This window comes from Festucalex cinctus, chromosome 15, assembly GCF_051991245.1.
Source record: "Festucalex cinctus isolate MCC-2025b chromosome 15, RoL_Fcin_1.0, whole genome shotgun sequence".
Classification (NCBI taxonomy): domain Eukaryota; kingdom Metazoa; phylum Chordata; class Actinopteri; order Syngnathiformes; family Syngnathidae; genus Festucalex; species Festucalex cinctus.
The window spans coordinates 3782631-3808690 of NC_135425.1; the positions used below are offsets into that span (position 1 = coordinate 3782631).

At 39.1% G+C, this 26060-nt stretch overlaps 1 protein-coding gene across 5 annotated transcripts in view; it reads left to right on the forward strand.

The window, feature by feature from the left end:
• The window catches only part of fbxw2 (F-box and WD repeat domain containing 2), a 461765-nt gene extending 451995 nt beyond the window's left edge, over positions 1 to 9770 (forward strand). For 3 of the 5 annotated variants that reach the window (XM_077497751.1, XM_077497755.1, XM_077497748.1), the window contains one exon: positions 8638 to 9770. In XM_077497751.1, coding sequence (XP_077353877.1) covers positions 8638 to 8926 — 289 coding nt within the window. In that variant the 3' untranslated portion in view covers positions 8927 to 9770. Of the gene's footprint in view, positions 1 to 4820; positions 4939 to 8637 lie in introns of those variants that run through there. The other 2 variants (XM_077497752.1, XM_077497754.1) reach the window with 2 other exon arrangements.
• Positions 9771 to 26060: the final 16290 nt, after the last annotated feature.

The following is a 26060-nucleotide window of genomic DNA, read 5'->3' on the forward strand; positions in this document are numbered from 1 at the left end:
CGCCAATTTTGAGAGCCTAAACTGGCACAGAAACACATGAAACTTGGCACACACATCTGGCCTGGCAAAATGAGCAATATTTTATCGTGGATTGTGCTATTTTTACAAAAATGACTCAATAGCGCCCCCTAGAAATCTTTAACTAAGCAGCCCCGCTTGTACGTTGAAGCAAGATCTTTGGAAATTTTTAGGTGTATGAGGGAGCCCAAGACCTACAAAAAAAGTCACTTGGACCCATGTGCTAAAATGAACAGGAAGCGAGCTACGAATTTTTGAATGTCCCATTTTTTACGATTTTAGCACATTTACAGGGGGCATAATTTTGCCCACTTCTCCTACACGTTTCATCCGACTGACTTCAGACTTGACCTGGGCCATGTCAAGACCTGAGCCAGCGACAGTGGGAAAACTCTTGACTTTTCGGAATACTATATGATGAGGGCGGAGCATCAAATTTTGTGTTTCGCACTGAAAAAGGATATGCTTAATAACTCCCCGGTACATGCTCCAAAAAATCCCAAACTTGACATGTATGTTTATAGTCAAGGCCTGAAGCTATCTATATGACAACATTCAGTTATATATGCAGCGCCACCTAGCCCTTGAGGCATGAAAAAAAATACCCCACTTACGGTATTTTTACAAAAATTGTAAACTCATTCTCAGTGTGATAACTAAGTCATTTATGAATACTCTTTTACTTTCCACCACTCAAAATGTTCACTGGCATCAGACCTATCCAAACATACGTATTTTTTATTTATTTTTATTTATTTTTGATAGCCGCTATGGACGTTAAAAGCAGTATCGTGAATGAAGTATATGCTTAATAACTCCCCGGTACATGCTTCAAAAAATCCCAAACTTGCCATGTATATTTATAGTCAAGGCGTGAAGGTATCTCTATGACAAAATTCAGTTATAAATACAGCGCCACCTAGTCCTTGAGGCATAAAAAAAAACAAAAACAACAACAACCCCACTTACGGTATTTTGTACAAAATTTGTGAACTCATTGTAAGTGTAATAACTAAGTCATTTATGAATATTCTTTTACTTTTTCCACTACTCAAGATGTTCACTGGTATCAGACCGATCCAAACATATGTACTTTTTTATTTGGTTTTATTTATTTTTGATAGCCTCTATGGACAATAAAAGCAACATCGTGCAATGAGTACGAGCAATGATGGGTATATATACTTTTGCAAAAAATACCAATCAGGTCAACTCATTCCCTAAAAATAAAAAAGGACGCTTATTTTTGCAGATCTTAACAATCACCAAAACCCATTGAGCTTGACACACACATGACACCTAGCAAAAAAAATCCACATGTAAAGGTTTATCATGCCATGTTAAAAGAAATTTTGCTCCTAATGTGCCAGTACCCCAATGTGCTCGTACCCCAACGTGCAAGTACCCCAACGTGCAAATACCCCAATGTGGCCCGGGCTGCGAGGGCCCTTTATAGCTGCTCGCAGCTCTAGTTATGTTTTGTTTTTGTTTTTATTAGATAAGAATAGTTTATTAGAACATTAACACGATAGAATAGGAAGGACCTGATCAATTATTGCACTTCTTCCTACTCCTTTTGAACATGTAATTTATGACAATTTCTTTCTTCAATTTTTTATTTTAACTTCAACTTATATTTTGTAATGTGTTAATATGTTCAATAAACCAACCAACCAAAAACTCCTCTCTGGTCTGTAGCCTACTCTTCGTCTCTTTGCCGAGGTCGTCAATATTTTGAAGCAGATGTAATGCCTCTGCTGTTGATTTTTTTCATGTCAGCCCATGGTGACATGCTGAAACGTGCTTGCTATGGAAATCCGACAGCGTTGTCAGCGGTGCAATAATGACTCATAAATATTTTAATGTTTTTAATAAAATAAAATGGCACATGGGAATAATATACATACAGGCACATGGAAATTAAAACGTTTAACTGTTAACAAACGGCGCCCTTGTGCGATCGAGTTATCCCTGCCAATGTTACCAAATTACAACAAACTGGCTCCAGTGGTCAGAATAAGAGGGGAAAAAAAACAAGGCAGAGTTAAACCTGTCTATCTGCGCACACAGCAGTGATTGCTCGACGTACTGTCGTCTCTCCTCTTCTTCGATGCCTTGACAAATGCACGCAACCACACTCATAAGAAACAATGAAGAAAATGTACTCCAAAACGCTGAAAACTGGTGAGGTTCTCTGAAGGAAAACAAATGACGATCGCCACTACCGGAAAGGGCGGTGCGCTCCGAGATTTTCCTGGAAACACTATTTGTGCATAGAGTCCATTTCACAAGTGGTAAACAGATGAAAAGTGTTGAAAGAAATATACGGTCGCAATTTGAGTCTAGGGGTGTATTTAACAAAGCAGGTTCAACAAACTATGAGATTAACCATGAACAACGAGTTGACATACCCTCAGATAGGAAACTCAGCGTTTTCGGTTCCAGTCCAGCTGATTCTAGTGAGTTATATCAACGCTGAGTAGTCTCACCTGGACTTAAAAAGACCGCCTCAATGGAGCCCCGATTCGTTGAGTCACCATGGCAACAGGGAAGCCGAGCGCGGCGCCGCCCTGTGCTTCCGCGTTGCTTTTTTATTTATTTTTTGCCCTTCTCAACCGGGAAAAAAACAAACAAGGTGCAACACTGCAGCGGCTCCCCATAGACGAAGGCAGCGTGGGAGAACATTTGCTGCTCCGGTCAATGCGTAAATGTAAATGTATAGTCCTTTGCAATCACAATATTACAGGGGAAACCTGTTGAATGATGGCTCACTAATTAATGTCATTTAGGTGCAATCCTGCGCACTTGATTTAAGATGAAATATAAAAACTATTCAAACGGGTATAATAAAAAAAATGGAGCGCAAAACCGCTCCGATGTGAGCGCCTATGACTACGTCTGGTAATGTTGCAAATGTAGATGACTGTGATGTGAAACTGTACCGCTCAAAAAGTTAACTGTGCGGAAATGCCGGCATATATGCGCGGTCCGATAACATTCTCGCGATGAATATTTAATTCCCTACGCAATAAAGCGGCATCTTCATCAAGACTCATTGTCAAAAGGACATGCCATGTTTGTGACAAAAGTGGACTTTACGCTATGGACTACAGGCATTTTTACTCAAAAAGTCGCCTCAGCAGACTGAATAATGAGGAAATGAATTGTCGTGTGTGCGTCTGAAAGGGGGACGGGACGGAGTAAACCTCGAGGTTCATTGTGGAAAACCTGCCAACCAGATTAGGTTGACAGACCATGTTGCTATGGTAACTGACCGAAAGCTTAAATTACCTCTTTTTATGAAACAGGCTAGAGTTCCCTCTTATCCTCTGGTTTCAGCTACAGTCAAACCTTTTTTTTTTCTTTTTTTTTTTTTTGCATCGTGTATTAGCCCGTAATCATGGTTTCAAAGAAAGCAAGTGCATTTTGTTTTTGTTTTTCATCATTTTAGATAGGATATCTTCTATTAAAAGAAATCAATGTTTATTTCTACCCTTTTCTATTTATGGTAACAGTATACAGTGCAGTTTATGGTTTAAAATAATTTAAAAAAAAAAAAAAAACTTGGGAAAAGTTTTTTTCGACTTGGAACGGATTAAAATTATTTACATTAATTATAATGGGAAAAACTTTTTCGGATTTCGAACAATTCGCTTTTGGAACAGCCTTCTGGAACGGATTATGTTCGAAAACCGAGGTTTGACTGTACCTCCCTTTCTGAAATGGAAGACGAAGAGTTTCCCACCTTTTAGAGTTTCTTTACCCAGATTTCTTACTAAACCTGCTTTGTGAAATACACCCGAGAGCAACGAATGAATTAAAGTGAGAAACAGTGCGCAGTTATATAACATTTGTATGTGAATGATGCAAGCCTAGAAATGGGCAGTTTTCTGTCGTAAATCAATCATTAAACACGTCTTTAAATGTGTAGAATTCTAAATTGAAGATGTCCCCATACTCTCTTAATTGAAAATGAAAGAAGTATGTTGAGTTGGAGATGTAAGGAAATGCTAATGCAATTGGAGAAAAACAGCAGGTCTTTCATAGACCGTATGGATGAGGAGGAGTACGTTACTATACGTTTCAGAATCAGTGTATTAAAGACGACATAACGTGCTGCCATAGACATCCTGTTGTTTATGTTGAGGGGCTTCAAAAAGAAAAAAAAAAAATCTGGGAAAATTTTCACTGGAAAAAAAAATTGGCTGGTGGAAAATGTATTTGCTCGTAACTTTCAAAGTCAACAGCCATGTTGGCTGGTCATCAAAAAGCCCTGACTGAATATCATGAGAACACCAGGGATTGCAGTTTTTCTGTTGCAATGAGTTAGTGACTAATTGCCAGACATGCGGTTATGAATTGCCGAATATGCTGTAATTTGTTTGCGATTATTCGCTCTCTCGTGTTTGGTCGGGTTGCTCGACGTGTGTTGGACCGTAAGCTCGTACCTCACTGAGCGGCGCAGGCTTGGCAGGGTTAACATTAGGGCTCGACCGATGTGCACTTTTTGAGGCCGATGCCGATACCGATTTTTGGCAGAAAAAAATACTGATTACCGATTAATCTGCTGATTATTTATTTAAAATATATATAATACAAATAGGGCGGCACGGTGTTCGAGTGGTTAGCATATCCGCCTCCCAATTCTGAGGACTCCGGTTCGAGTCCAGGCTCCGGCCTTCCTGGGTGGAGTTTGCATGTTCTCCCCGTGCCCGCGTGGGTCTTCTCCGGGTACTCCGGTCTCCTCCCACATTCCAAAGACATGCATGGCAGGTTAATTGGGTGCTCCGAATCGTCCCTAGGTGTGAGTGTGGATGGTTGTTCGTCTCCGTGTGCCTTGCGATTGGCTGGCAACCAGTCCAGGGTGTCCCCTGCCTGCTGCCCAGAGCCAGCTGAGATAGGCGCCAGCACCCCCCGCGGCCCTTGTCAGGAATAAGCAATCAAGAAAATGGATGGATGGATGGATGGATAATACAAATACTGACAGGTAAGGCTGTTTGAAAGTGCTATATAAATCAAGATAACTTGACTGTTCCTGTCCGTTTTGGCCTCTTGAGGGCAGTGTGGTGCCATGCATCCATGGCGTACACACTTAAAGTGAGTACAGAAGAAGGTTTCGAATGAAGTCTATTAAAATAAAAAAAAATTTTTTCACACATTGGGAACAATTTGTTCCTTTGCGTAGTGTTATCAGCTGTGGGTATGTTTTTCCACAACATTTGTGTGTGGATATTCGTTATTTGAAGGAAAAACACTCACGAAGTCAACGCTAACTTCGTGTCTTCCTGTTAGCATTTGCTAACTTGCTGTTCGTGCTAGGCTAGCGATGTTTGAGAAACGAAGAATGTTTTGTATTTCAATATACAGTGGATGTAAATCTTTATGTTGTGTGGTTAGTTTTACAGTTAACTCCAACTGCGGTGTCATTAAACAGCTTCAAGGATGCTTAGGGAGAACAGAATAACATACGCTACACACTTGCTAGTTGCTAATGCTACAAAAGCAAAATGGTGCATTCAGGGCACTTTCACAACGTCGTAAACTTCTGTTTTCTTCGATAACGTTTTTAAGGGGGAAATAATCGGCCATTTGGCCCGATTATAATCGGCGGCTGATTAATCGGTCGGGCCCTAGTTAACATGTTCAAAATTTCTTAGCGACAAGAAAAGGGTTTTGAGAGGATAAAGAGGGTTTGTGAGAGTGTGGGAAAAGGCTTTGCAACATTTTGCAACACTGAAGGAAACCGACAGAAAAAGCACCACTCACTATGTGTGCGGACCTTCCCAGGCCTTCAGTGAGATACAAGCTTTCATGTCATATTATTAGAATTGCAAAATTGACTGCTTAAATACCAATGAACCAGGAAATGTGTTGGTCAATTGTTCTTGCTTATTATAGGCCGTCAGGTCACACACGTTTTCGTTCAGTTTCGCTCCACTACCAGGGGCACTAAATAATCTTTACTTCATAAAATAGATTTATCAGTAGTAAGTAAGAATCCGTGGAGTTCACCCTGTGAAAACCCGCCAATTTTGTGTTTTCGGTGGTGAAACCCCGGCACTATTTTGCAATGAGGCGCAGTGATCTCTGGTGTGGGCGTAGTGCCATTAGGTCGGTAGCGGTGTGATTTAGGTCACATGAGCCAATCAGGTAGCTGCTGCTTTCTCCTCACCATAGCAACCGCATATCAAAAATGGCGACCACAACGTCGGAGAGCGAAGAAGAGCGAAAGGAGAAAAAAGTTAAAAAGAAAGTGGGGTAAAAACTTCGTTCCCGTTCAGGTTTGCCCATCGCTTCAGCTGGCCCCGTCCTTCCAGCCATCTGCATCATTTGTAAAAATAAATTTCAAACTATACTCGTCTGGGATCGGAAGGAACACGGAAGAGGGATCATCTCGCCAAAGCAGAAACATTGTCGGCAGGTATGTGCTACACACACGCGTGCCCATTTCCGTTATTAATGTGACCGATATTTAGTATAGGGTTGAAAATAATTTGTTGCTAGGTTAAGTTTTAAGGCTATAGTTTAGTAAAAACGCGAGCTGCTGAATGATTTATCGAGTGAATCCAACAGTGGTTACCAAACTCGGGTTACCTGTGCCCATCAGTCATAATAGAGAGTCACAGCTACACCCTCCCTTTCCCCCAAACTCTCTCTCACCAACCTCAACAAACACTTTACTTTACTTAAATCTGTGATATGCATATACTGTAAAGAGGTGATGTGTCAATAACACTTATAATGTAATTCTTTTTTGTGTAAAGGCGGGTTGCTGCAGGCAGATGAGATGATGAAAAAAATAAATAAATAAAATTGATTCTCTAAAAATAAGAAACAGTTGGTTGTTAATTATTACATGCAAATGTGTTTTTTTTTTGTCTTCTGTATTTATAATTGTTCTTTGACCAAGAAAGTATATAGGCCTATAGGTGTATTTTTATTTCTATCCAAATATACGATTATTCACTAGAATTTTCAGTAGGATATCCGAATACCAAAATATTCGATAGCTGCAGCACTAATCATACTAATTTTGAGTTGTGGCACGCCCACACGAGTTATTTTACCACACACCCGTGTCAAAACTATCTTACTGCACACACTGCACCCCAACTTCACATTTTTGCTAACATAATAATAATAATAATAACAACAACAACAATAATAATAATAATATATTATGAATTTTGTTGGATCCAAAAGCAACTAACATAATTATATATTATATGATTGTAATTGTCTTATTTTCAAATGTTTAAATATTTTCTTGATTTGAACAAATATAATTGTTTTGAATAATCTTGATTTCATTTATTACCAAAATAATTGTGATGAGTATTTTTTTCCATAATAGAGCAGCCCTAGTGTGATGTGAATATGTGTATCTTGTGCTCATCTTTCTCTTTAATTTTCTATTTCAGGCAGGATATACTGAAACGAAGATTCAGGCGTGATTTCCCCCAGCTGGTTTTTCACACCCCTTTCGAGCAACACCTCTGAAATGGTTTTTGTAGAGACATTATCAACAACTGACAAACTTTTACACAGGGTACCTCACTCATCAGATACATCAACTACTGAGTCTACTGACGTAAGCCAAGAAAGTGACACTAACACATAGCTGGTACAACATCAGGTTGGAAAATCACAGGGCATACGAGGACACTTTACAGTGCAGGGCTGTAAAATCTATGTAAAATCTGCCATTTTGTTTGTTTCATTATCACGATGTTAACTCTCCATTTTAACACTTTTCAAGCAAAAATAAAAATGTCTGTATTCCATTTTCCACAAAAAAATGCCCAAAACAAAGCTGTTCCATTGAAGTTCCATGGTTTTATTGTGAATGCACATTAGATTTTTATTTGATTGGTTTTTTTTTTTAATTAATATTTTTTGTGTGTCGGGCATGGGTGGGGGTGGGGGGGGGATATAAATGACATGCTGTGATGACATAATCTGATACTTTAATAAATATTCTATATGTTATAATAATCTGGGCTCTGAATGCATCTATTTCCATCTAGTCCATTTTGCCTTGTTCCAGGTTTGTGGTGCATGGTAGTATTTTTGGCCGATGTATGCTGCTTCTTGTGTACCTTTCATTACGTAGTAGGTTGTGAATTGTTTTCATATATGAAACATAAACATTGCTAAATGTAACATTCGTGTGCTGGTGTCACTTCCAGTTGAACCGTTTTTTGTTTTTTTTTGGCACAAATTTAATGATCTAAATTCACATGATTGCACTAAACCACCAATACTTGTTTCTGATGTTAGGTACATGTATTTATAACATCTGGGAATGATTTTCTGTTGCCAAATTTAATGTAAGACGTTTTACAACCAAAAACTGCAGCACAAGATTTTCGTTTTTTGTTATTTACCTATATATGCATTTCTGGCTTGTGACAAAATTGGGGCAGGAAAACATTGGGTGAACTTTTAACCCAAAGTTCAGAAGGGTATTATCTATCAAAAAATGCATTGAACAAGTAGTGCCCAGACAGTGGAGCGAAACTAATTTTCTATTCACTTTTTGGGGGTTCACCCCACGGCCTATTATAAATATGTTACTTTTTCCCCAACTCTTAATCAGACATTGTTTTGTTTTCCCAGGGTGATAAAAACGCAGGATCCAGCCAACTTGTCCTTGCTGAGCTTTGGTGAGGTGTTTGCACTCCTTTTTGACAACAATTTCCTCTATGTAATGGATCTCAGGACAGAGGCGATTTCAGGACGCTGGCCTCTACCACCCTACAGGAAATCTAAACGTGGATCCAGTTTCCTGGCTGGTGTGACATCTTGGCTCAATGGCTTGGATGGGGACAATGACACTGGACTGGTGTTTGCAACAAGCATGCCGGACCACAGTATTCACTTAGTACTATGGAAGGAAAACGGCTAAAGGGCTTCAAACCTGATACCAACATGATGTGAAGCACGATCTTGTGTCACACGCCAACATAAAGGAATATGGCTCAATTAAGGATTTTGTTTTTATCATTTCCATCTAATCCTGAAATACCTCCTGTGTTGAAGAAGTTACAAAAAACTAAGACAGATTTGTGGGACTCGGTTTTTGTTCATTTGGAAAATACACAATCCCTCCTGATGTGGCAATGATGACAGACTGCATTGTTTGAGTTTAAAATAAACCACTGCACACACCAGTGGCGAGCGGTGACCTTTTCGAGCCCGCATGCTGGACTGAGAAAAATCCGAGCGGCCATAAAGGGCACGAGCTGAAAAATTTGAGGGGTATTTTTATTGTTAATTTTAATATTAAATATTATTTAAGTCATTCACTCCCAGCCATTTTCACAGAAGCAATCCCGTTCGCTCTGGCTGTTTTACTGAATTTTGACTGATTTTGCAAGGCCCACAGAATATTGTGTTCTATTGCGATAAAGCATGGAACCTATCAAAAGAAATATTAGTCTCTTCTTTCATCAGGAAAAAAAAAGTATGTTTCTATCTGTTTCCGTTTTGCAGCAATTAGCATTAGAAGAGAGCTGAGTTTCATCAGTTTTCACAAATCTATTTAAAATTCTAAGTAATTGAGCTTTTGTTCTACATGGCCCTGATTGATCTCCTTTGCTCTGCTGCCACCTGCTGGCCGTTTGTGTAATAACTACCATTTCTGCAACAGTTCTTTGCATTTGAGAGGCTGCATCAATATGGAGAGAAATTTGTGTCTTTATTTTCAATCAAACAAAAAAGGAATTTGCAATCAAAAAAAAAATTCAATCAAACAAAAAGGGGATTTGCAATCCAAAAAAAAATTCAATCAAACAAAAAGGGGATTTGCAACCTCAAATAAATTTTAATCAAAAAAGGGTTTTCATATAAAATAAAAATTTGCAAACAAAAAAAAACATTTCAAACATGGATTTGTATTTTAATAAAATCTTTTGCAAGTATTTTTTTCGTTTTGTTTTGTGAGAAAATACAAATCCATGTTTGAAATGGGTTTTTTTTGTTTGCAAATTTTTATTTTATATGAAAACCCTTTTTTGTTTGATTAAAATTTGAGGTTGCAAATCCCCTTTTTGTTTGATTGAATTTTTTTTTTGATTGCAAATCCCCTTTTTGTTTGATTGAAATTTTTTTTTGATTGCAAATTCCTTTTTTGTTTGATTGAAAATAAAGACACAAATTTCTCTCCCTACATCAAAGCCTTCTGTATGCTCTAGCATAAAAAAAACAAAAAACAAAAACAAAACATAACTAGAGCTGCGAGCAGCTATAAAGGGCCCTCGCAACCCGGGCCACGTTGGGGTATATGCAAGTCGGGGGACTTGCACGTTGGGGTACTGTTAAATAGACAAGGACCATGGAAAATAGAAATGCATTTGCCGTGCCTTGTGTGTAAAAAGGTGCAGTAAAAGGCCAAAAATGATGCACAATTCCCAAAATAAATTCAAAAGTGTGGACTTTCTGATGTGTGTGCAAAGTTTCATGAAAAGTCGCTCGTTTGATATTCAAAACCAGCATCTGTTCATTTGAAAACATTGCATGGCACAGAGATGGTGTGTGATCAAATAAAAAGCTTTTTGATGACTCTTAATGTGGTGTCGCTGTGCAACACATATGTATTCATGACATAGTGAAGTATTGTGACAGTTTTGTAGGGTCCAGCAAACAGTAAATGTGTGACAGTTATTCAAGAAAAAATGTAGCTTTGAAGCAGGCTAACCAATGACATCATCTAAAGGGGAAAAAAGCACATGAGCAAGCATAGGTATAAGTAGAGGAGAAAAAGAGATGAAAGAAGTGCGAGAGATGGAACAGGAGAGGAATGCAGCTGTTTATGTATAGCTGTTGTAACAGGACAGATTAAATAACACTTTAACCTGGGGTTAACAGCGCCCTAGGACAGATAAACTCTTTAGTGTAAAAGTTTTCTGGGACAGATGAATCCCTTGGGGTCAAAGAGTTTGGGTTAGCACATAGTCTGTCTTAGGATAATGTAACCTCCATGGATGAATTAGTCCTAGGACGCTTTGACCTGCGGGCTAAAACTTCAGGGGGGTTAACCTGTCCTGTTATATTGTGATCATCGTCTTCGTGCATGTCCTCAGTGGCTTCTTCTGTCTCTGTGGCAGCATTTGATACATCTGTAGAACAAAAAAGAATGAAGAATCATGTTAGATCTGTGAAGTTTGGTTGTCTTAGGTGTAGTTTACAGAACAGTCGTGTGCATATTTTTAGCATGGTAGTGTCTTAATACAAATGCATATTATGTAATGCACTGTATATGGATATTACAGACGTAATATTTGACGGTGATCTTATATTCATAGTTTTTGCCCGTTAATAAATAATATAGCTAGTAAGTAATAAGACACGCAAAAATGGTATAGTTGAATCATCTGGGTCAAAAAGCAATGTTTTAGGATTGTGTGATGAAATGATGAATAAAAGTAAGGATACGACAGGTACATAAATGGTTATGTAAGTGTAACGTGTTGGTGCAAAACGTTGTGGTCGTGTTGCATGTTACTCAATGGCTGTGTGTGTCAAAACGAGTTTATTTGAAAGAATATACAAATATATACACACGGACATATATATTTATACAGTATAACAGTACCGCATGTATTGGTTTTAAGGAAAGAGTTGAAAAGCAGTGTTCAGAAAAAAGCATAAGACGCACAAAGTACCATTTCACTACATGTAATAAGTTGTCAAGTAGACATGTGAATTAAGTGGTTAAGATAGTGGCTACTGTGCAAGTAAGCTTCAATTGTCTCTAAAAGGTTAGCATATGTGTTCTACATGATATCAATGGCTAGACGTGCTCGTGGAGAAACATTACAAACAGAAAAACACACTAAAGGTGCCTTTAACAAACCTGTTAATAAATGAGAACTTAATACATATATGTATGGCATACTGTATATGATTGAGAAAGTTGTCCTGTTTAGTTTATGTATTGTATACTTACGGAAAAAAGTTGGCAATCTTTGCGTATGGAGATGATTAGAGGGTCTTTATCAAAAGAGAATTTGCTTGGTGATTTGTTCATGTTCTGTAGAAAAGCAAAGGAGTAGAAATAAATACAGTATCATACTTCATAAACATACAAGAAATTTGTAGCTGTATTAACCATTGTTGGTATTTGAAGTGATAATTTAGGAATAGAAGTGTAGTGATTGCAGAATTTATAGAGTGCTTACCTTGTATGACTTTGTAGATGGAAATGTCTTTTGTTGAAAGAGCTCTTTGTTGTCTACTATATATGCAAGGACAAGCATAAGTAGGTGTGGTTATGAAGTACTTGACCATTGAAATAAAGCAGTGGTATCAAATGTATGGACCGTGGTTTGGCTCAGGCCTGCAAAGGGGTTTAATGTGGCACAAGAGATAATCTTGTAAGGTACAAAAAATAATAATAATATAATAGGTATGCCTCTGAGTTTTCACAAATCTAGGTCAAGTCAAGTCATCTTTAGTTATTTCGCGCTTGAATCATCCAATCGGAAATGCTCCATAAAAAATGTATAGAGGGTGCGATTTATTGCAAATTGCACAAGAAATCTCTAAAAATTCATGTTAATGACAAGTCTGATGTGTGTGCAAAGTTTCACGAGTTTTCACACATGTATAGATAAAAAAAAAACAAAGCAGCACTTTACTTGGCAACCAATGCATCGCTATAGCAGCAGCGTGCGACAAAATAAAAAACTTTCGATAAATTTGCATCTTAAACATCTTAAGATGAAACACACCAAGTTTGAACACGGTCGGATGAATTTTGTAGGAGGAGTTAAAATATGACCCCTAAAAAAGGCCACAAAAAAAGGCTACAAATCCCATCATAAATCAAAATGGCGGACTTCCTGTTTGGTTTAGCACATGGTTCCAAGAGACTTTTTTGTACATCGTGGGCTCTTATGTATGCCTCTAAATTATCATAGCGCTAGGTGAAACGTACAACCGGGAATGCTTCGTTAAAGAGGAGTTTTTTAGCTCAAAATGTGATGCCCGGCCCCTACGGGACTTCCTGTTGGGTTTAGCACATGGCACCAGGAGCCTTTTTTGTACATTGTGGGCTGTTACATTTGTCTCCAAATTTTCGTAGCTCTAGCTGCTTCGTACAACTGGGAATGCTTCATTAAGAAGGAATTTTTTCCTTTGCAAACTGTGCATGCCACGGCAACAGCGTGCGACAAAATAAAAAGCTTTCAATAACTTTTCATCTTCAACATCTTAAGATGAATCACACCAAGTTTGGAGATGATCGGATAAACTCTGTAGGAGGAGTTCGTTAAAATAAGACCCCTATGAAATGGCCCAAAAAATGGCAACACGTTCCAAAGTAAATCAAAATGGCGGACTTCCTGTTCGGTTTAGCATATGGTTCAAAAAGAGTTTTTTGTACCTTGAGGGCTGTTACATATGTCTTCAAATATTGGTAACTCTAGGTGAAATGTACAGCCGGGAATGCTTCATTAAGTTAGAATTTTGAAACACAAAATTTGATGCCTCGCCTCTGGCGGACTTCCTGTTAGGTTTAGCATATGGCACCAACAGGCTTTTTTGTAGATCATAGTCTGTTACATATGTGTACCAATTTTCGTAGCTCTAGATTAAACGTACCACCGGCAATGCTTCGTTAAGTAAGAATTTTGAAACTGTAAATTTGATGCCCCGCCACCGTCATATAGTATGTCAAAAACTTTAGATTTTTTACCATGATGTTGTCCCAGGTGTTGAGATGGTACAGCCCAAGTTTGAAGTCAATCGGGTTAACCGTGTAGGAGAAGCGGGCAAAAGTATGACCCCTGTAAATGTGCAAAAATGGGCCAAAATTGGACATTCAAATACTCATACCTCACTTCCTGTCTATTTTAGGGTACACATATCAAAGAGGTTTTTGTTCATCTGGATGTGCTACAGGTGCCACACAATTTTCGTAGCCATAGGACAATCGTAGCGGGACAGGGATCCGTTAAACCTATGTAGGTGGCGCTACAGAGCCATTTTTCTGTTATCATGTATGGCGACTTTAAAATATCAAATTTTTCGCCAGACCCGATCTGCGTGTAAAGTTTGGTGAGTTTTCGTTCATGTTTAGTGCCTCAAAAATGTGGTTGTTTGCGGAAAAGAATAATAACAAAGAAAAAGAAGAAGAAGAAGAATAATAACTAGAGCTGCGAGCAGCTATAAAGGGCCCTCGCAACCCGGGCCACGTTGGGGTATATGCAAGTCGGGGGACTTGCACGTTGGGGTACTGTTAAATAGACAAGGACCATGGAAAATAGAAATGCATTTGCCGTGCCTTGTGTGTAAAAAGGTGCAGTAAAAGGCCAAAAATGATGCACAATTCCCAAAATAAATTCAAAAGTGTGGACTTTCTGATGTGTGTGCAAAGTTTCATGAAAAGTCGCTCGTTTGATATTCAAAACCAGCATCTGTTCATTTGAAAACATTGCATGGCACAGAGATGGTGTGTGATCAAATAAAAAGCTTTTTGATGACTCTTAATGTGGTGTCGCTGTGCAACACATATGTATTCATGACATAGTGAAGTATTGTGACAGTTTTGTAGGGTCCAGCAAACAGTAAATGTGTGACAGTTATTCAAGAAAAAATGTAGCTTTGAAGCAGGCTAACCAATGACATCATCTAAAGGGGAAAAAAGCACATGAGCAAGCATAGGTATAAGTAGAGGAGAAAAAGAGATGAAAGAAGTGCGAGAGATGGAACAGGAGAGGAATGCAGCTGTTTATGTATAGCTGTTGTAACAGGACAGATTAAATAACACTTTAACCTAGGGTTAACAGCGCCCTAGGACAGATAAACTCTTTAGTGTAAAAGTTTTCTGGGACAGATGAATCCCTTGGGGTCAAAGAGTTTGGGTTAGCACATAGTCTGTCTTAGGATAATGTAACCTCCATGGATGAATTAGTCCTAGGACGCTTTGACCTGCGGGCTAAAACTTCAGGGGGGTTAACCTGTCCTGTTTTATTGTGATCATCGTCTTCGTGCATGTCCTCAGTGGCTTCTTCTGTCTGTGTGGCAGCATTTGATACATCTGTAGAACAAAAAAGAATGAAGAATCATGTTAGATCTGTGAAGTTTGGTTGTCTTAGGTGTAGTTTACAGAACAGTCGTGTGCATATTTTTAGCATGGTAGTGTCTTAATACAAATGCATATTATGTAATGCACTGTATATGGATATTACAGACGTAATATTTGACGGTGATCTTATATTCATAGTTTTTGCCCGTTAATAAATAATATAGCTAGTAAGTAATAAGACACGCAAAAATGGTATAGTTGAATCCTCTGGGTCAAAAAGCAATGTTTTAGGATTGTGTGATGAAATGATGAATAAAAGTAAGGATACGACAGGTACATAAATGGTTATGTAAGTGTAAAATTTGGCATGGTGTGTCCAGATACATGCAGGATAAGTATAAAATATTATGGTGTGTGATTGATTTTTTCTTAGTAAAAATTAGTATTGTAATGGTCAAGTCACAGTATGTCCAAAAATTTTAAAAAAAAAAATCTATGGTATAGAAACATCATAATCAGGGGCAAAGACATAAACATAATAATAGTAATTAATAATGATAGAATTTAAATACAATCTTTTCCATGAATATGTCAGTTATTTTGAGAAGATACAGAAAAAAAAGAACTTTGAAGTGTCTATCAGTGGATGAAAGAGGGCAAGATCACAGCATAGCTACATGATATCAGTCACATTTGAAAGTAATCAAGTGTAGTATGTATTCACATTATATACATTGAGAAATTGCGGCTCAATAATCAGTCAGTGTTTTAGTTAACAGTCCAATGTTACCTTCAAGATATTCCTAACAGAAAAAAAGGAACGTGCATTAACAAAAAAATGTAAAAATGTCCATTGTCAAACATGTCATTCATTATACACAATGTGTAGGATGGGGATGCTTGCTGTGTTAGTGTTTGTGTGTCTTCCATGTCATATAGCTTACCATCACGGACAAATGCATCACATGCATCCTTTATATCCAATGCAGTCTGGAGTTCTTTCACAAGCTTGGTTTTGAAGTCTATCTGTTTTTCAAGTGCTCGATTGACTCGAGTCACATGGACTAGTTGGTTCATTTGGGAATGAAGATCAAGGCTGCGCTGGTATAAGTCGTTGCGACTGGAAGCATGATCAATGCATGCATACTGTAATGACAAAGCATTCAATGAAAATCAGTCATGTTAGATTCCATGATTCTAAATAGCAGAGGTAACGTGTTGGTGCAAAACGTTGTGGTCGTGTTGCATGTTACTCAATGGCTGTGTGTGTCAAAACGAGTTTATTTGAAAGAATATACAAATATATACACACGGACATATATATTTATACAGTATAACAGTACCGCATGTATTGGTTTTAAGGAAAGAGTTGAAAAGCAGTGTTCAGAAAAAAGCATAAGACGCACAAAGTACCATTTCACTACATGTAATAAGTTGTCAAGTAGACATGTGAATTAAGTGGTTAAGATAGTGGCTACTGTGCAAGTAAGCTTCAATTGTCTCTAAAAGGTTAGCATATGTGTTCTACATGATATCAATGGCTAGACATGCTCGTGGAGAAACATTACAAACAGAAAAACACACTAAAGGTGCCTTTAACAAACCTGTTAATAAATGAGAACTTAATACATATATGTATGGCATACTGTATATGATTGAGAAAGTTGTCCTGTTTAGTTTATGTATTGTATACTTACGGAAAAAAGTTGGCAATCTTTGCGTATGGAGATGATTAGAGGGTCTTTATCAAAAGAGAATTTGCTTGGTGATTTGTTCATGTTCTGTAGAAAAGCAAAGGAGTAGAAATAAATACAGTATCATACTTCATAAACATACAAGAAATTTGTAGCTGTATTAACCATTGTTGGTATTTGAAGTGATAATTTAGGAATAGAAGTGTAGTGATTGCAGAATTTATAGAGTGCTTACCTTGTATGACTTTGTAGATGGAAATGTCTTTTGTTGAAAGAGCTCTTTGTTGTCTACTATATATGCAAGGACAAGCATAAGTAGGTGTGGTTATGAAGTACTTGACCATTGAAATAAAGCAGTGGTATCAAATGTATGGACCGTGGTTTGGCTCAGGCCTGCAAAGGGGTTTAATGTGGCACAAGAGATAATCTTGTAAGGTACAAAAAATAATAATAATATAATAGGTATGCCTCTGAGTTTTCACAAATCTAGGTCAAGTCAAGTCATCTTTAGTTATTTCGCGCTTGAATCATCCAATCGGAAATGCTCCATAAAAAATGTATAGAGGGTGCGATTTATTGCAAATTGCACAAGAAATCTCTAAAAATTCATGTTAATGACAAGTCTGATGTGTGTGCAAAGTTTCACGAGTTTTCACACATGTATAGATAAAAAAAAACAAAGCAGCACTTTACTTGGCAACCAATGCATCGCTATAGCAGCAGCGTGCGACAAAATAAAAAACTTTCGATAAATTTGCATCTTAAACATCTTAAGATGAAACACACCAAGTTTGAACACGGTCGGATGAATTTTGTAGGAGGAGTTAAAATATGACCCCTAAAAAAGGCCACAAAAAAAGGCTACAAATCCCATCATAAATCAAAATGGCGGACTTCCTGTTTGGTTTAGCACATGGTTCCAAGAGACTTTTTTGTACATCGTGGGCTCTTATGTATGCCTCTAAATTATCATAGCGCTAGGTGAAACGTACAACCGGGAATGCTTCGTTAAAGAGGAGTTTTTTAGCTCAAAATGTGATGCCCGGCCCCTACGGGACTTCCTGTTGGGTTTAGCACATGGCACCAAGAGACTTTTTTGTACATCGTGGGCTGTTACATTTGTCTCCAAATTTTCGTAGCTCTAGCTGCTTCGTACAACTGGGAATGCTTCATTAAGAAGGAATTTTTTCCTTTGCAAACTGTGCATGCCACGGCAACAGCGTGCGACAAAATAAAAAGCTTTCAATAACTTTTCATCTTCAACATCTTAAGATGAATCACACCAAGTTTGGAGATGATCGGATAAACTCTGTAGGAGGAGTTCGTTAAAATAAGACCCCTATGAAATGGCCCAAAAAATGGCAACACGTTCCAAAGTAAATCAAAATGGCGGACTTCCTGTTCGGTTTAGCATATGGTTCAAAAAGAGTTTTTTGTACCTTGAGGGCTGTTACATATGTCTTCAAATATTGGTAACTCTAGGTGAAATGTACAGCCGGGAATGCTTCATTAAGTTAGAATTTTGAAACACAAAATTTGATGCCTCGCCTCTGGCGGACTTCCTGTTAGGTTTAGCATATGGCACCAACAGGCTTTTTTGTAGATCATAGTCTGTTACATATGTGTACCAATTTTCGTAGCTCTAGATTAAACGTACCACCGGCAATGCTTCGTTAAGTAAGAATTTTGAAACTGTAAATTTGATGCCCCGCCACCGTCATATAGTATGTCAAAAACTTTAGATTTTTTACCATGATGTTGTCCCAGGTGTTGAGATGGTACAGCCCAAGTTTGAAGTCAATCGGGTTAACCGTGTAGGAGAAGCGGGCAAAAGTATGACCCCTGTAAATGTGCAAAAATGGGCCAAAATTGGACATTCAAATACTCATACCTCACTTCCTGTCTATTTTAGGGTACACATATCAAAGAGGTTTTTGTTCATCTGGATGTGCTACAGGTGCCACACAATTTTCGTAGCCATAGGACAATCGTAGCGGGACAGGGATCCGTTAAACCTATGTAGGTGGCGCTACAGAGCCATTTTTCTGTTATCATGTATGGCGACTTTAAAATATCAAATTTTTCGCCAGACCCGATCTGCGTGTAAAGTTTGGTGAGTTTTCGTTCATGTTTAGTGCCTCAAAAATGTGGTTGTTTGCGGAAAAGAATAATAACAAAGAAAAAGAAGAAGAAGAAGAAGAAGAAGAATAACTAGAGCTGCGAGCAGCTATAAAGGGCCCTCGCAACCCGGGCCACGTTGGGGTACTTGCACGTCGGGGTACTGGCACGTTGGGGTACTGTAAAATAGGACAAGGACCATCTAAAATGTTTTTGACAAGCCTTGTGTGTGCAAAGTTTAATCAAAACGCAAAATATGGTGCGCAATTCCCAAAATAAATTCAAAATGGCGGACTTCCTTTTAGGTTTAGCATACGGCTACAGAATACTTTTTGTAGGTCTTAAGCTAATAGGTATGCCTCCCAGTTTTCACAAATCTAGGTCAAGTCATCTTTAGTTGTGTATCGCTTGAATCATACAATTGGAAATGCTCCATAAAAATGCATAGAGGGCGCTATTGAGCACAACGTTGGGTTACTTGCACGTCAGGGTACTGGCACGTTGGGGTACTGTTACATGGAACAAGGTCCATTTAAAATGTTAGTTTTTTCCATGCCTTGTCTGTGCAAAGTTTAATGAAAAAGGCCAAAAATGATGTATAGTTCCCAAAATAAAATCAAAATAGCGGACTTCCTCTTTGGTTTGGCAAATGGCTACATAATACTTTTTTGTAGGTCTAGCATAATCATACAATCGGAAATGCTTCATAAAAATGCCTAGAGGGCGCTATTTATTGCAAATTGCACAATAAATCTCTGAAAATTCATGTTCATGACAAGTCTGATGTGTTTGCAAAGTTTCATGAGTTTTCATGTGTATAAAAAAAAAAAAAAAAGCAGCACTTGACAACTGTTACATGGAACAAGGACCATTTAAAATGTTAGTTTTTTCCATGCCTTGTCTGTGCAAAGTTTAATGAAGAAGGCCAAAAATTATGTATAATTCCCAAAATAAAATCAAAATAGCGGACTTCCTCTTTGGTTTGGCAAATGGCTACATAATACTTTTTTGTAGGTCTAGCATAATCATACAATCGGAAATGCTTCATAAAAATGTCTAGAGGGCGCTATTTATTGCAAATTGCACAATAAATCTCTGAAAATTCATGTTCATGACAAGTCTGATGTGTTTGCAAAGTTTCATGAGTTTTCATGTGTATAAAAAAAAAAAAAGCAGCACTTGACAAACAATGCATTGCTATGGCAACAGCGTGTTACAAAATAAAAAACTTTCGATTACTTTGCATCTTAAACATCTTAAGATGAAACACACCAAGTTTGAAGACAGTCGGATAAATTTTGTAGGAGGGGTTCGTTAAAATATGACCCCTGAAAAAGGCCACAAAAAATGGCAACAAATCCCATCATAAATCAAAATGGCAGACTTCCTGTTTTGTTTAGCACATGGTTCCAAGAGACTTTTTTTGTACATCACGGGCTCTTATGTATGCCTGCAAATTATCATAGCGCTAGGTGAAACGTACAACCGGGAATGCTTCGTTAAAGAGGAGTTTTTTAGCTCAAAATGTGATGCCCGGCCCCTGGGGGACTTCCTGTTGGGTTTAGCACATGGCACCAAGAGACTTTTTTGTACATCCTGGGCTGTTACATATGTCTACAATTTTTCGTCGCTCTAGCTGCTTCGTACAACTGGGAATGCTTCATTAAGAAGGATTTTTTTTCCTTTGCAAAAAGTGCATGCCACGACAACAGCGTGTGACGAAATAAAAAACTTTCAATAACTTTTCATTTTCAACATCTTAAGATGAATCACACCAAGTTTGAAGATGATCGGATAAACTCTGTAGGAGGAGTTTGTTAAAATATGACCCCTATGAAATGGCCCAAAAAAATGGCAACACATTCCAAAGTAAATCAAAATAGCGGACGTCATGTTAGGTTTAGCATATGGTTCAAAAAGAGTTTTTTGTACCTCGAGGGCTGTTATACACCTCTACAAATGTTGGTAACTCTATGTGAAACGTACAGCCGGGTATGCTTTGTTAAAGAGGAGTTTTTTAGCTCAAAATGTGATGCCCGGCCCCTGGGGGACTTCCTGTTGGGTTTAGCACAGGGCACCAAGAGACTTTTTTGTACATCTTGGGCTGTTACATATGTCTACAAATTTTCATAGCTCTAGCTGCTTCGTACAAATGGGAATGCTTCTTGAAGGATATATTTTTTTCCTTTAAAAACAGTGCATGCCATGACAACAGCGTGCGACGAAATACAAAGCTTTCAATAACTTTTCATCTTCAACATCTTAAGATGAATCACACCAAGTTTGAAGATGATCGGATAAACACTGTAGGAGGAGTTCGTTAAAATAAGACCCCAATGAAATGGCCAAAAAAATGGCAACACGTTCCAAAATAAATCAAAATGGTGGACTTCCTGTTAGGTTTAGCATATGGTTCAAAAAGAGTTTTTTGTAGGTCATAGCCTGTTACATATGTGTACCAATTTTTGTAGCTCTAGATTAAACGTACCACCGGCAATGCTTCGTTAAGTAAGAATTTTGAAACTGTAAATTTGATGCCCCGCCGCCGTCATATAGTATGTCAAAAACTTTCGATTTTTTACCATGGTGTTGTCCCAGGTCTTGAGATGGTACATCCCAAGTTTGAAGTCAATCGGATTAACCGTGTAGGAGAAGCAGGCAAAAGTATGACCCCTGTAAATGTGCAAAAATTGGCCAAAATTGGACATTTAAATACTCATATCTCACTTCCTGTCTATTTTAGGGTACACAGATCAAAGAGGTTTTTGTTCATCTGGATAAGCTACAGGTGCCACACAATTTTCATAGCCGTAGGACAATCGTAGCGGGACAGGGATCCGTTTAAGCTATGTAGGTGGCGCTACAGAGCCATTTTTCTGTTATCATGTATGGCGACTTTAAAATATCAAATTTTTCGCCAGGCCCGATCTGCGTGTAAAGTTTGGTGAGTTTTCGTTCACGTTTAGTGTCTCAAAAATGTGATTGTTTGCGGAAAAGAATAATAACAAATAAAAAGAAGAAGAATAATAAGAATTCCTTCAGGAACAATAGGGACCTCGCAGCGGTCGCTGCTCGGGCCCTAATAAGAATTCCTTCAGGAACAATAGGGACCTCGCAGCGGTCGCTGCTCGGGCCCTAATAAGAATTCCTTCAGGAACAATAGGGACCTCGCAGCGGTCGCTGCTCGGGCCCTAAATATGTCTTTGGGACACTTAAAACATAAAAAAAAAAAAAGTATTTACATGTTATTGGGAGCAAATGAGTTAATTATTTAATGCCACTGTGTAGGTATAAAATTAAAGGGGAAATATTCAGGATTGACACAGGTTGATGCGCACACACACTTTTAATAATATAACCAGCACCATGGTGAGTGAAATGACACAATCACATGCCCACAAATTTGCCAATACAGTCAAACCTCGGTTTTCGAACGCTTCTGTTCTCCACCAAATCAGTTTTCGACCAGAAAATTTGAAAATTTTACGTCTCAGAACTCGCCCAAAAAATCGTCTCTCGACCAAACTGAAAAAAGCCGAGCCTACCTGAACGCGACTCACTCGGAAGAAAAAGCCGAGTGTAGAAAAGGCTACATAGCTGTCTATTCCTTAAGTCTGATATGTTCAACTTTGTTAACTGCGTAACTGAGATGACTCCTATTTTGCCTAATTTGTAGTCTGTTCATTGGAAAGCGAGTTCACGTGACACAACTTACCCTCGCGTTCGTGCGTGTGGCCGCTTGAACAGAATCAAGGCCTCAAGCCTAATTTATGCCTCCACGTTTGCTCTCGCGTCGATGAGCGCCGTCGATCACATGATCGACGCGAGCCATGAATTTTAAGTGCTGCGTCGCTCGTGGCCGGCCGACGTGCACACGTCGCCAAACCTTGGACGCACGTCGATGGCGGGGCGTCGCTCGCTTCTGATTGGTCCATTCGATGGCGTTTTTTCTTTTTTTTCTCTCTCTCTCTCCCCGCCCCCCGCCCAGATAGTTTCCGTGAAGGCAACTGGCGGCGCAAATCGACTTCCCTGCTCGGAGACCACGGCTGTGCATGTGGATATGTGCCTGGGACGAGAGGCGGAAAACAACAATAACAAAAAATAAAAAACTGTGTTCGCTAAGCGCACGGCTGTTGTGTTTTGGCGAGTTTACGGCCGACACCGGTGCAAATTGGCAATAATTAATTGCCACGGTGATGAACTTACTCTCCCCCCGGCTTTGTTTCGTGTTTCTGAATTAAATTGAACTTCCTGAATCCGTCATAAAATGCAGAGGAATCGCCACTCTGTGGCGGCCCAGCCATAGCGACAGCGGGACTTGGTGTGAAACTCCAGCAGACACCGATGTGTATTGCGCACAAGTCGGAAGGCAAACGCACGAGCGGAGCTCCAACGTGACGCCTCGACGCGAGCCTCTCGCAGAAGCATACTGAGGCCTTCAGTATGCTTCTGCGACGGGCTTGCACGGGGGGGGTTACGGCGTTGCTCCGCTCGTGCGTTTGCCTTCCGACTTGTGCGCAATACACATCACAATACACGTCGGTGTCTGCTGGAGTTTCACACCAAGTCCCGCTGTCGCTATGGCTGGGCCGCCACAGAGTGGCGATTCCTCTGCATTTTATGACGGATTCAGGAAGTTCAATTTAATTCAGAAACACGAAACAAAGCCGGGGGGAGAGTAAGTTCATCACCGTGGCAATTAATTATTGCCAATTTGCACCGGTGTCGGCCGTAAACTCGCCAAAACACAACAGCCGTGCACTTACGAACATTTTTTTTTTTTTTTTTTGTTATTGTTGTTTTCCGCCTCTCGTCCCAGGCACATATCCACATGCACAGCCGTGGTCTCCGAGCAGGGAAGTCGATTTGCGCCGCCAGTCGCCTTCACGGAACCTATCTGGGCGGGGGGCGGGGAGAGAGAGAGAGAAAAAAAAAGAAAAAACGCCATCGAACGGACCAATCAGAAGCGAGCTACGCCCCGCCATCTACGGCGTCCAAGGATTGGCGACGTGTGCACGTCAGCCGGCCACGAGCGACGCGGCACTTAAAATTCATGAGCGCCGTAGATCATGTGATCGACGGCGCTCATCGACGCGAGAGCAAACGTGGAGGCATAAATTAGGCTTCAGTCTTTGCCAGCAGCGATAGCAGCAGGAAGTCTGGCGCTAGCGTGTGCGTCAATGACTGGTGGGTCCTGTTGTCCTTATTTCTTGTCTGTAACCTTCTTGCCAGAATCAGCTATAGCTTGTTCCTTCAAAAAAAATTTGTTACGAATGTTTGGGCGGTGTTTCCTCATCCGCACGTTACCACATAGCACTCGTAAGTTGATGTTGCGCTGCTAAGCCCAAAACCGGAAGTGTCGCCATTTAGTTTCACAATAAGAGCGAGCACCAGAAGAGATGTTCTAAATGTCGCTAGCTTAACTGCGCTCATTTAATTTACTTTATTAATGTGAGTGCCTTAACTTACGTTTATACATTTACTTATTGGCCTATTTTCTGTCTTTCTTTAGGAAAACACACACACACACACGCATACAGACACAAACAACTTAAACCAAAAGCTGCAAACAATGAACATATGTATGAAGATTGAAGAAATACTGTAAGTGCATTTTGTTTTGTTTTTTTCATTTTAGATAGGATATCGATCAAATAAAACAGTTTCTATCCTTTTCTGTTTATGGTAAACAGTATACAGTGCAGTTTATGGTGTAAAATAGTAAAAAAAAAAAAAACTTGGAAAAAGTTTTTTTTAGACTTGGAACGGATTAAAATTATTTACATTAATTATAATGGGAAAAATTGGTTTAGATTTCGAATAATTAGCTTTTGGAACAGCCTTCTGGAACGGATTCTGTTCGAAAACCGAGGTTTGACTGTACGTTGGAATTTACAGTAATCGGAACTGGCTCGTGCCCACAAAGTGGGCTCAAGCCGGGAGAGGAAAAAAAAATGACATCGCTGTCATACGAGGACTATATTCACTGGACTTTACGACAGTAGTCCGACTTTCTGAGCAGCAATTAAAGCATTTCCTGTTAACTACAAACATTTTTGTGACATTAGATCACTTTACAAACTCCGCGGAGCCACAAGCGATTTCAACCAACAATCAACAGTTTGCTCACCTCTGAACAGCCAGCGAACCATTTATTAGGGGTGTGCCGAAAAATCGATTCATAAAAGAATCGAGATTCTCATTTAATAATCGAATCGAATCGATATTAATACCCAAAAATCTATTTTATTTAAATTAGAAATGAAGAAGAAGGGGGAAAAGGCAGTTGTAACCCACATGCTATTTTTGTGGAAAAAGGCACAATACAAAATTAATTAAAAAAAAGAAGAAAAAAAAGACACTTTAATGTCTCTGTCATTTTGTCTTGCAAAGCAGACTGGAGTAGATCATGACAGCATATCTGTAAATTGAAGCAGAAATCATTTGTCAATCAAATAATTTTGAATCGAAAATCGATTTTGAATCGAATCGTAGACCCAAAAATCGTAATCGAATCGAATCGTGCGACAGTCAAAGATTCCCGGCCCTACCATTTATGTTTGTCGTACGTCCTGGCTTGAAAGTGACGGATGAAATTTTCCCCTGTTTTCGTGATGACTACTTCAGGAGTAGAACGACCTCTTGTATGGCGTTAGATTTGTGCCACAATTCCGTGCGTAACAAAATGTGTTTCGTACGTACAAAATATGTTTCGTACGTACCAAAAATGTGTTTCGTACGTACAAAATGTGTTTCGTGCGTACAAAACAGTCCTCGCGCACGCTTGCTACGTCTCTCCTCAACACGTACGAAACTTTGATTTACGCTTGCGATGCAAGCGTCGAGGCGTAATATTTGTGCCACAATTCTTAACCAATCAGGAGTCGGACAGGAGAGCAAATCCTGATTGGCTGTTTAATATCCAATCAGGCAGAACTTTGACAACGTGTCGTCACGCCGCGTTGCATCATGGGCGCTTCTTCGATTTTTGTTTTTTTTGTTTTGTTTACCTGCACTCGGTGCTTTCCTGTTTTTATTTTATCTGCATTTCTGCTGACTTTTATTTACTTAACAAAAGTTTTGTTATATTACGGGGTGAAGCAGCTCCCAACTGCTTTCCTGCTTAGCGGAAGACAAGTTTTAGCCCTCATGGGACCGTTGGGGGGGACGCTAACTTCCGAATCGAAGACTACTTTCAA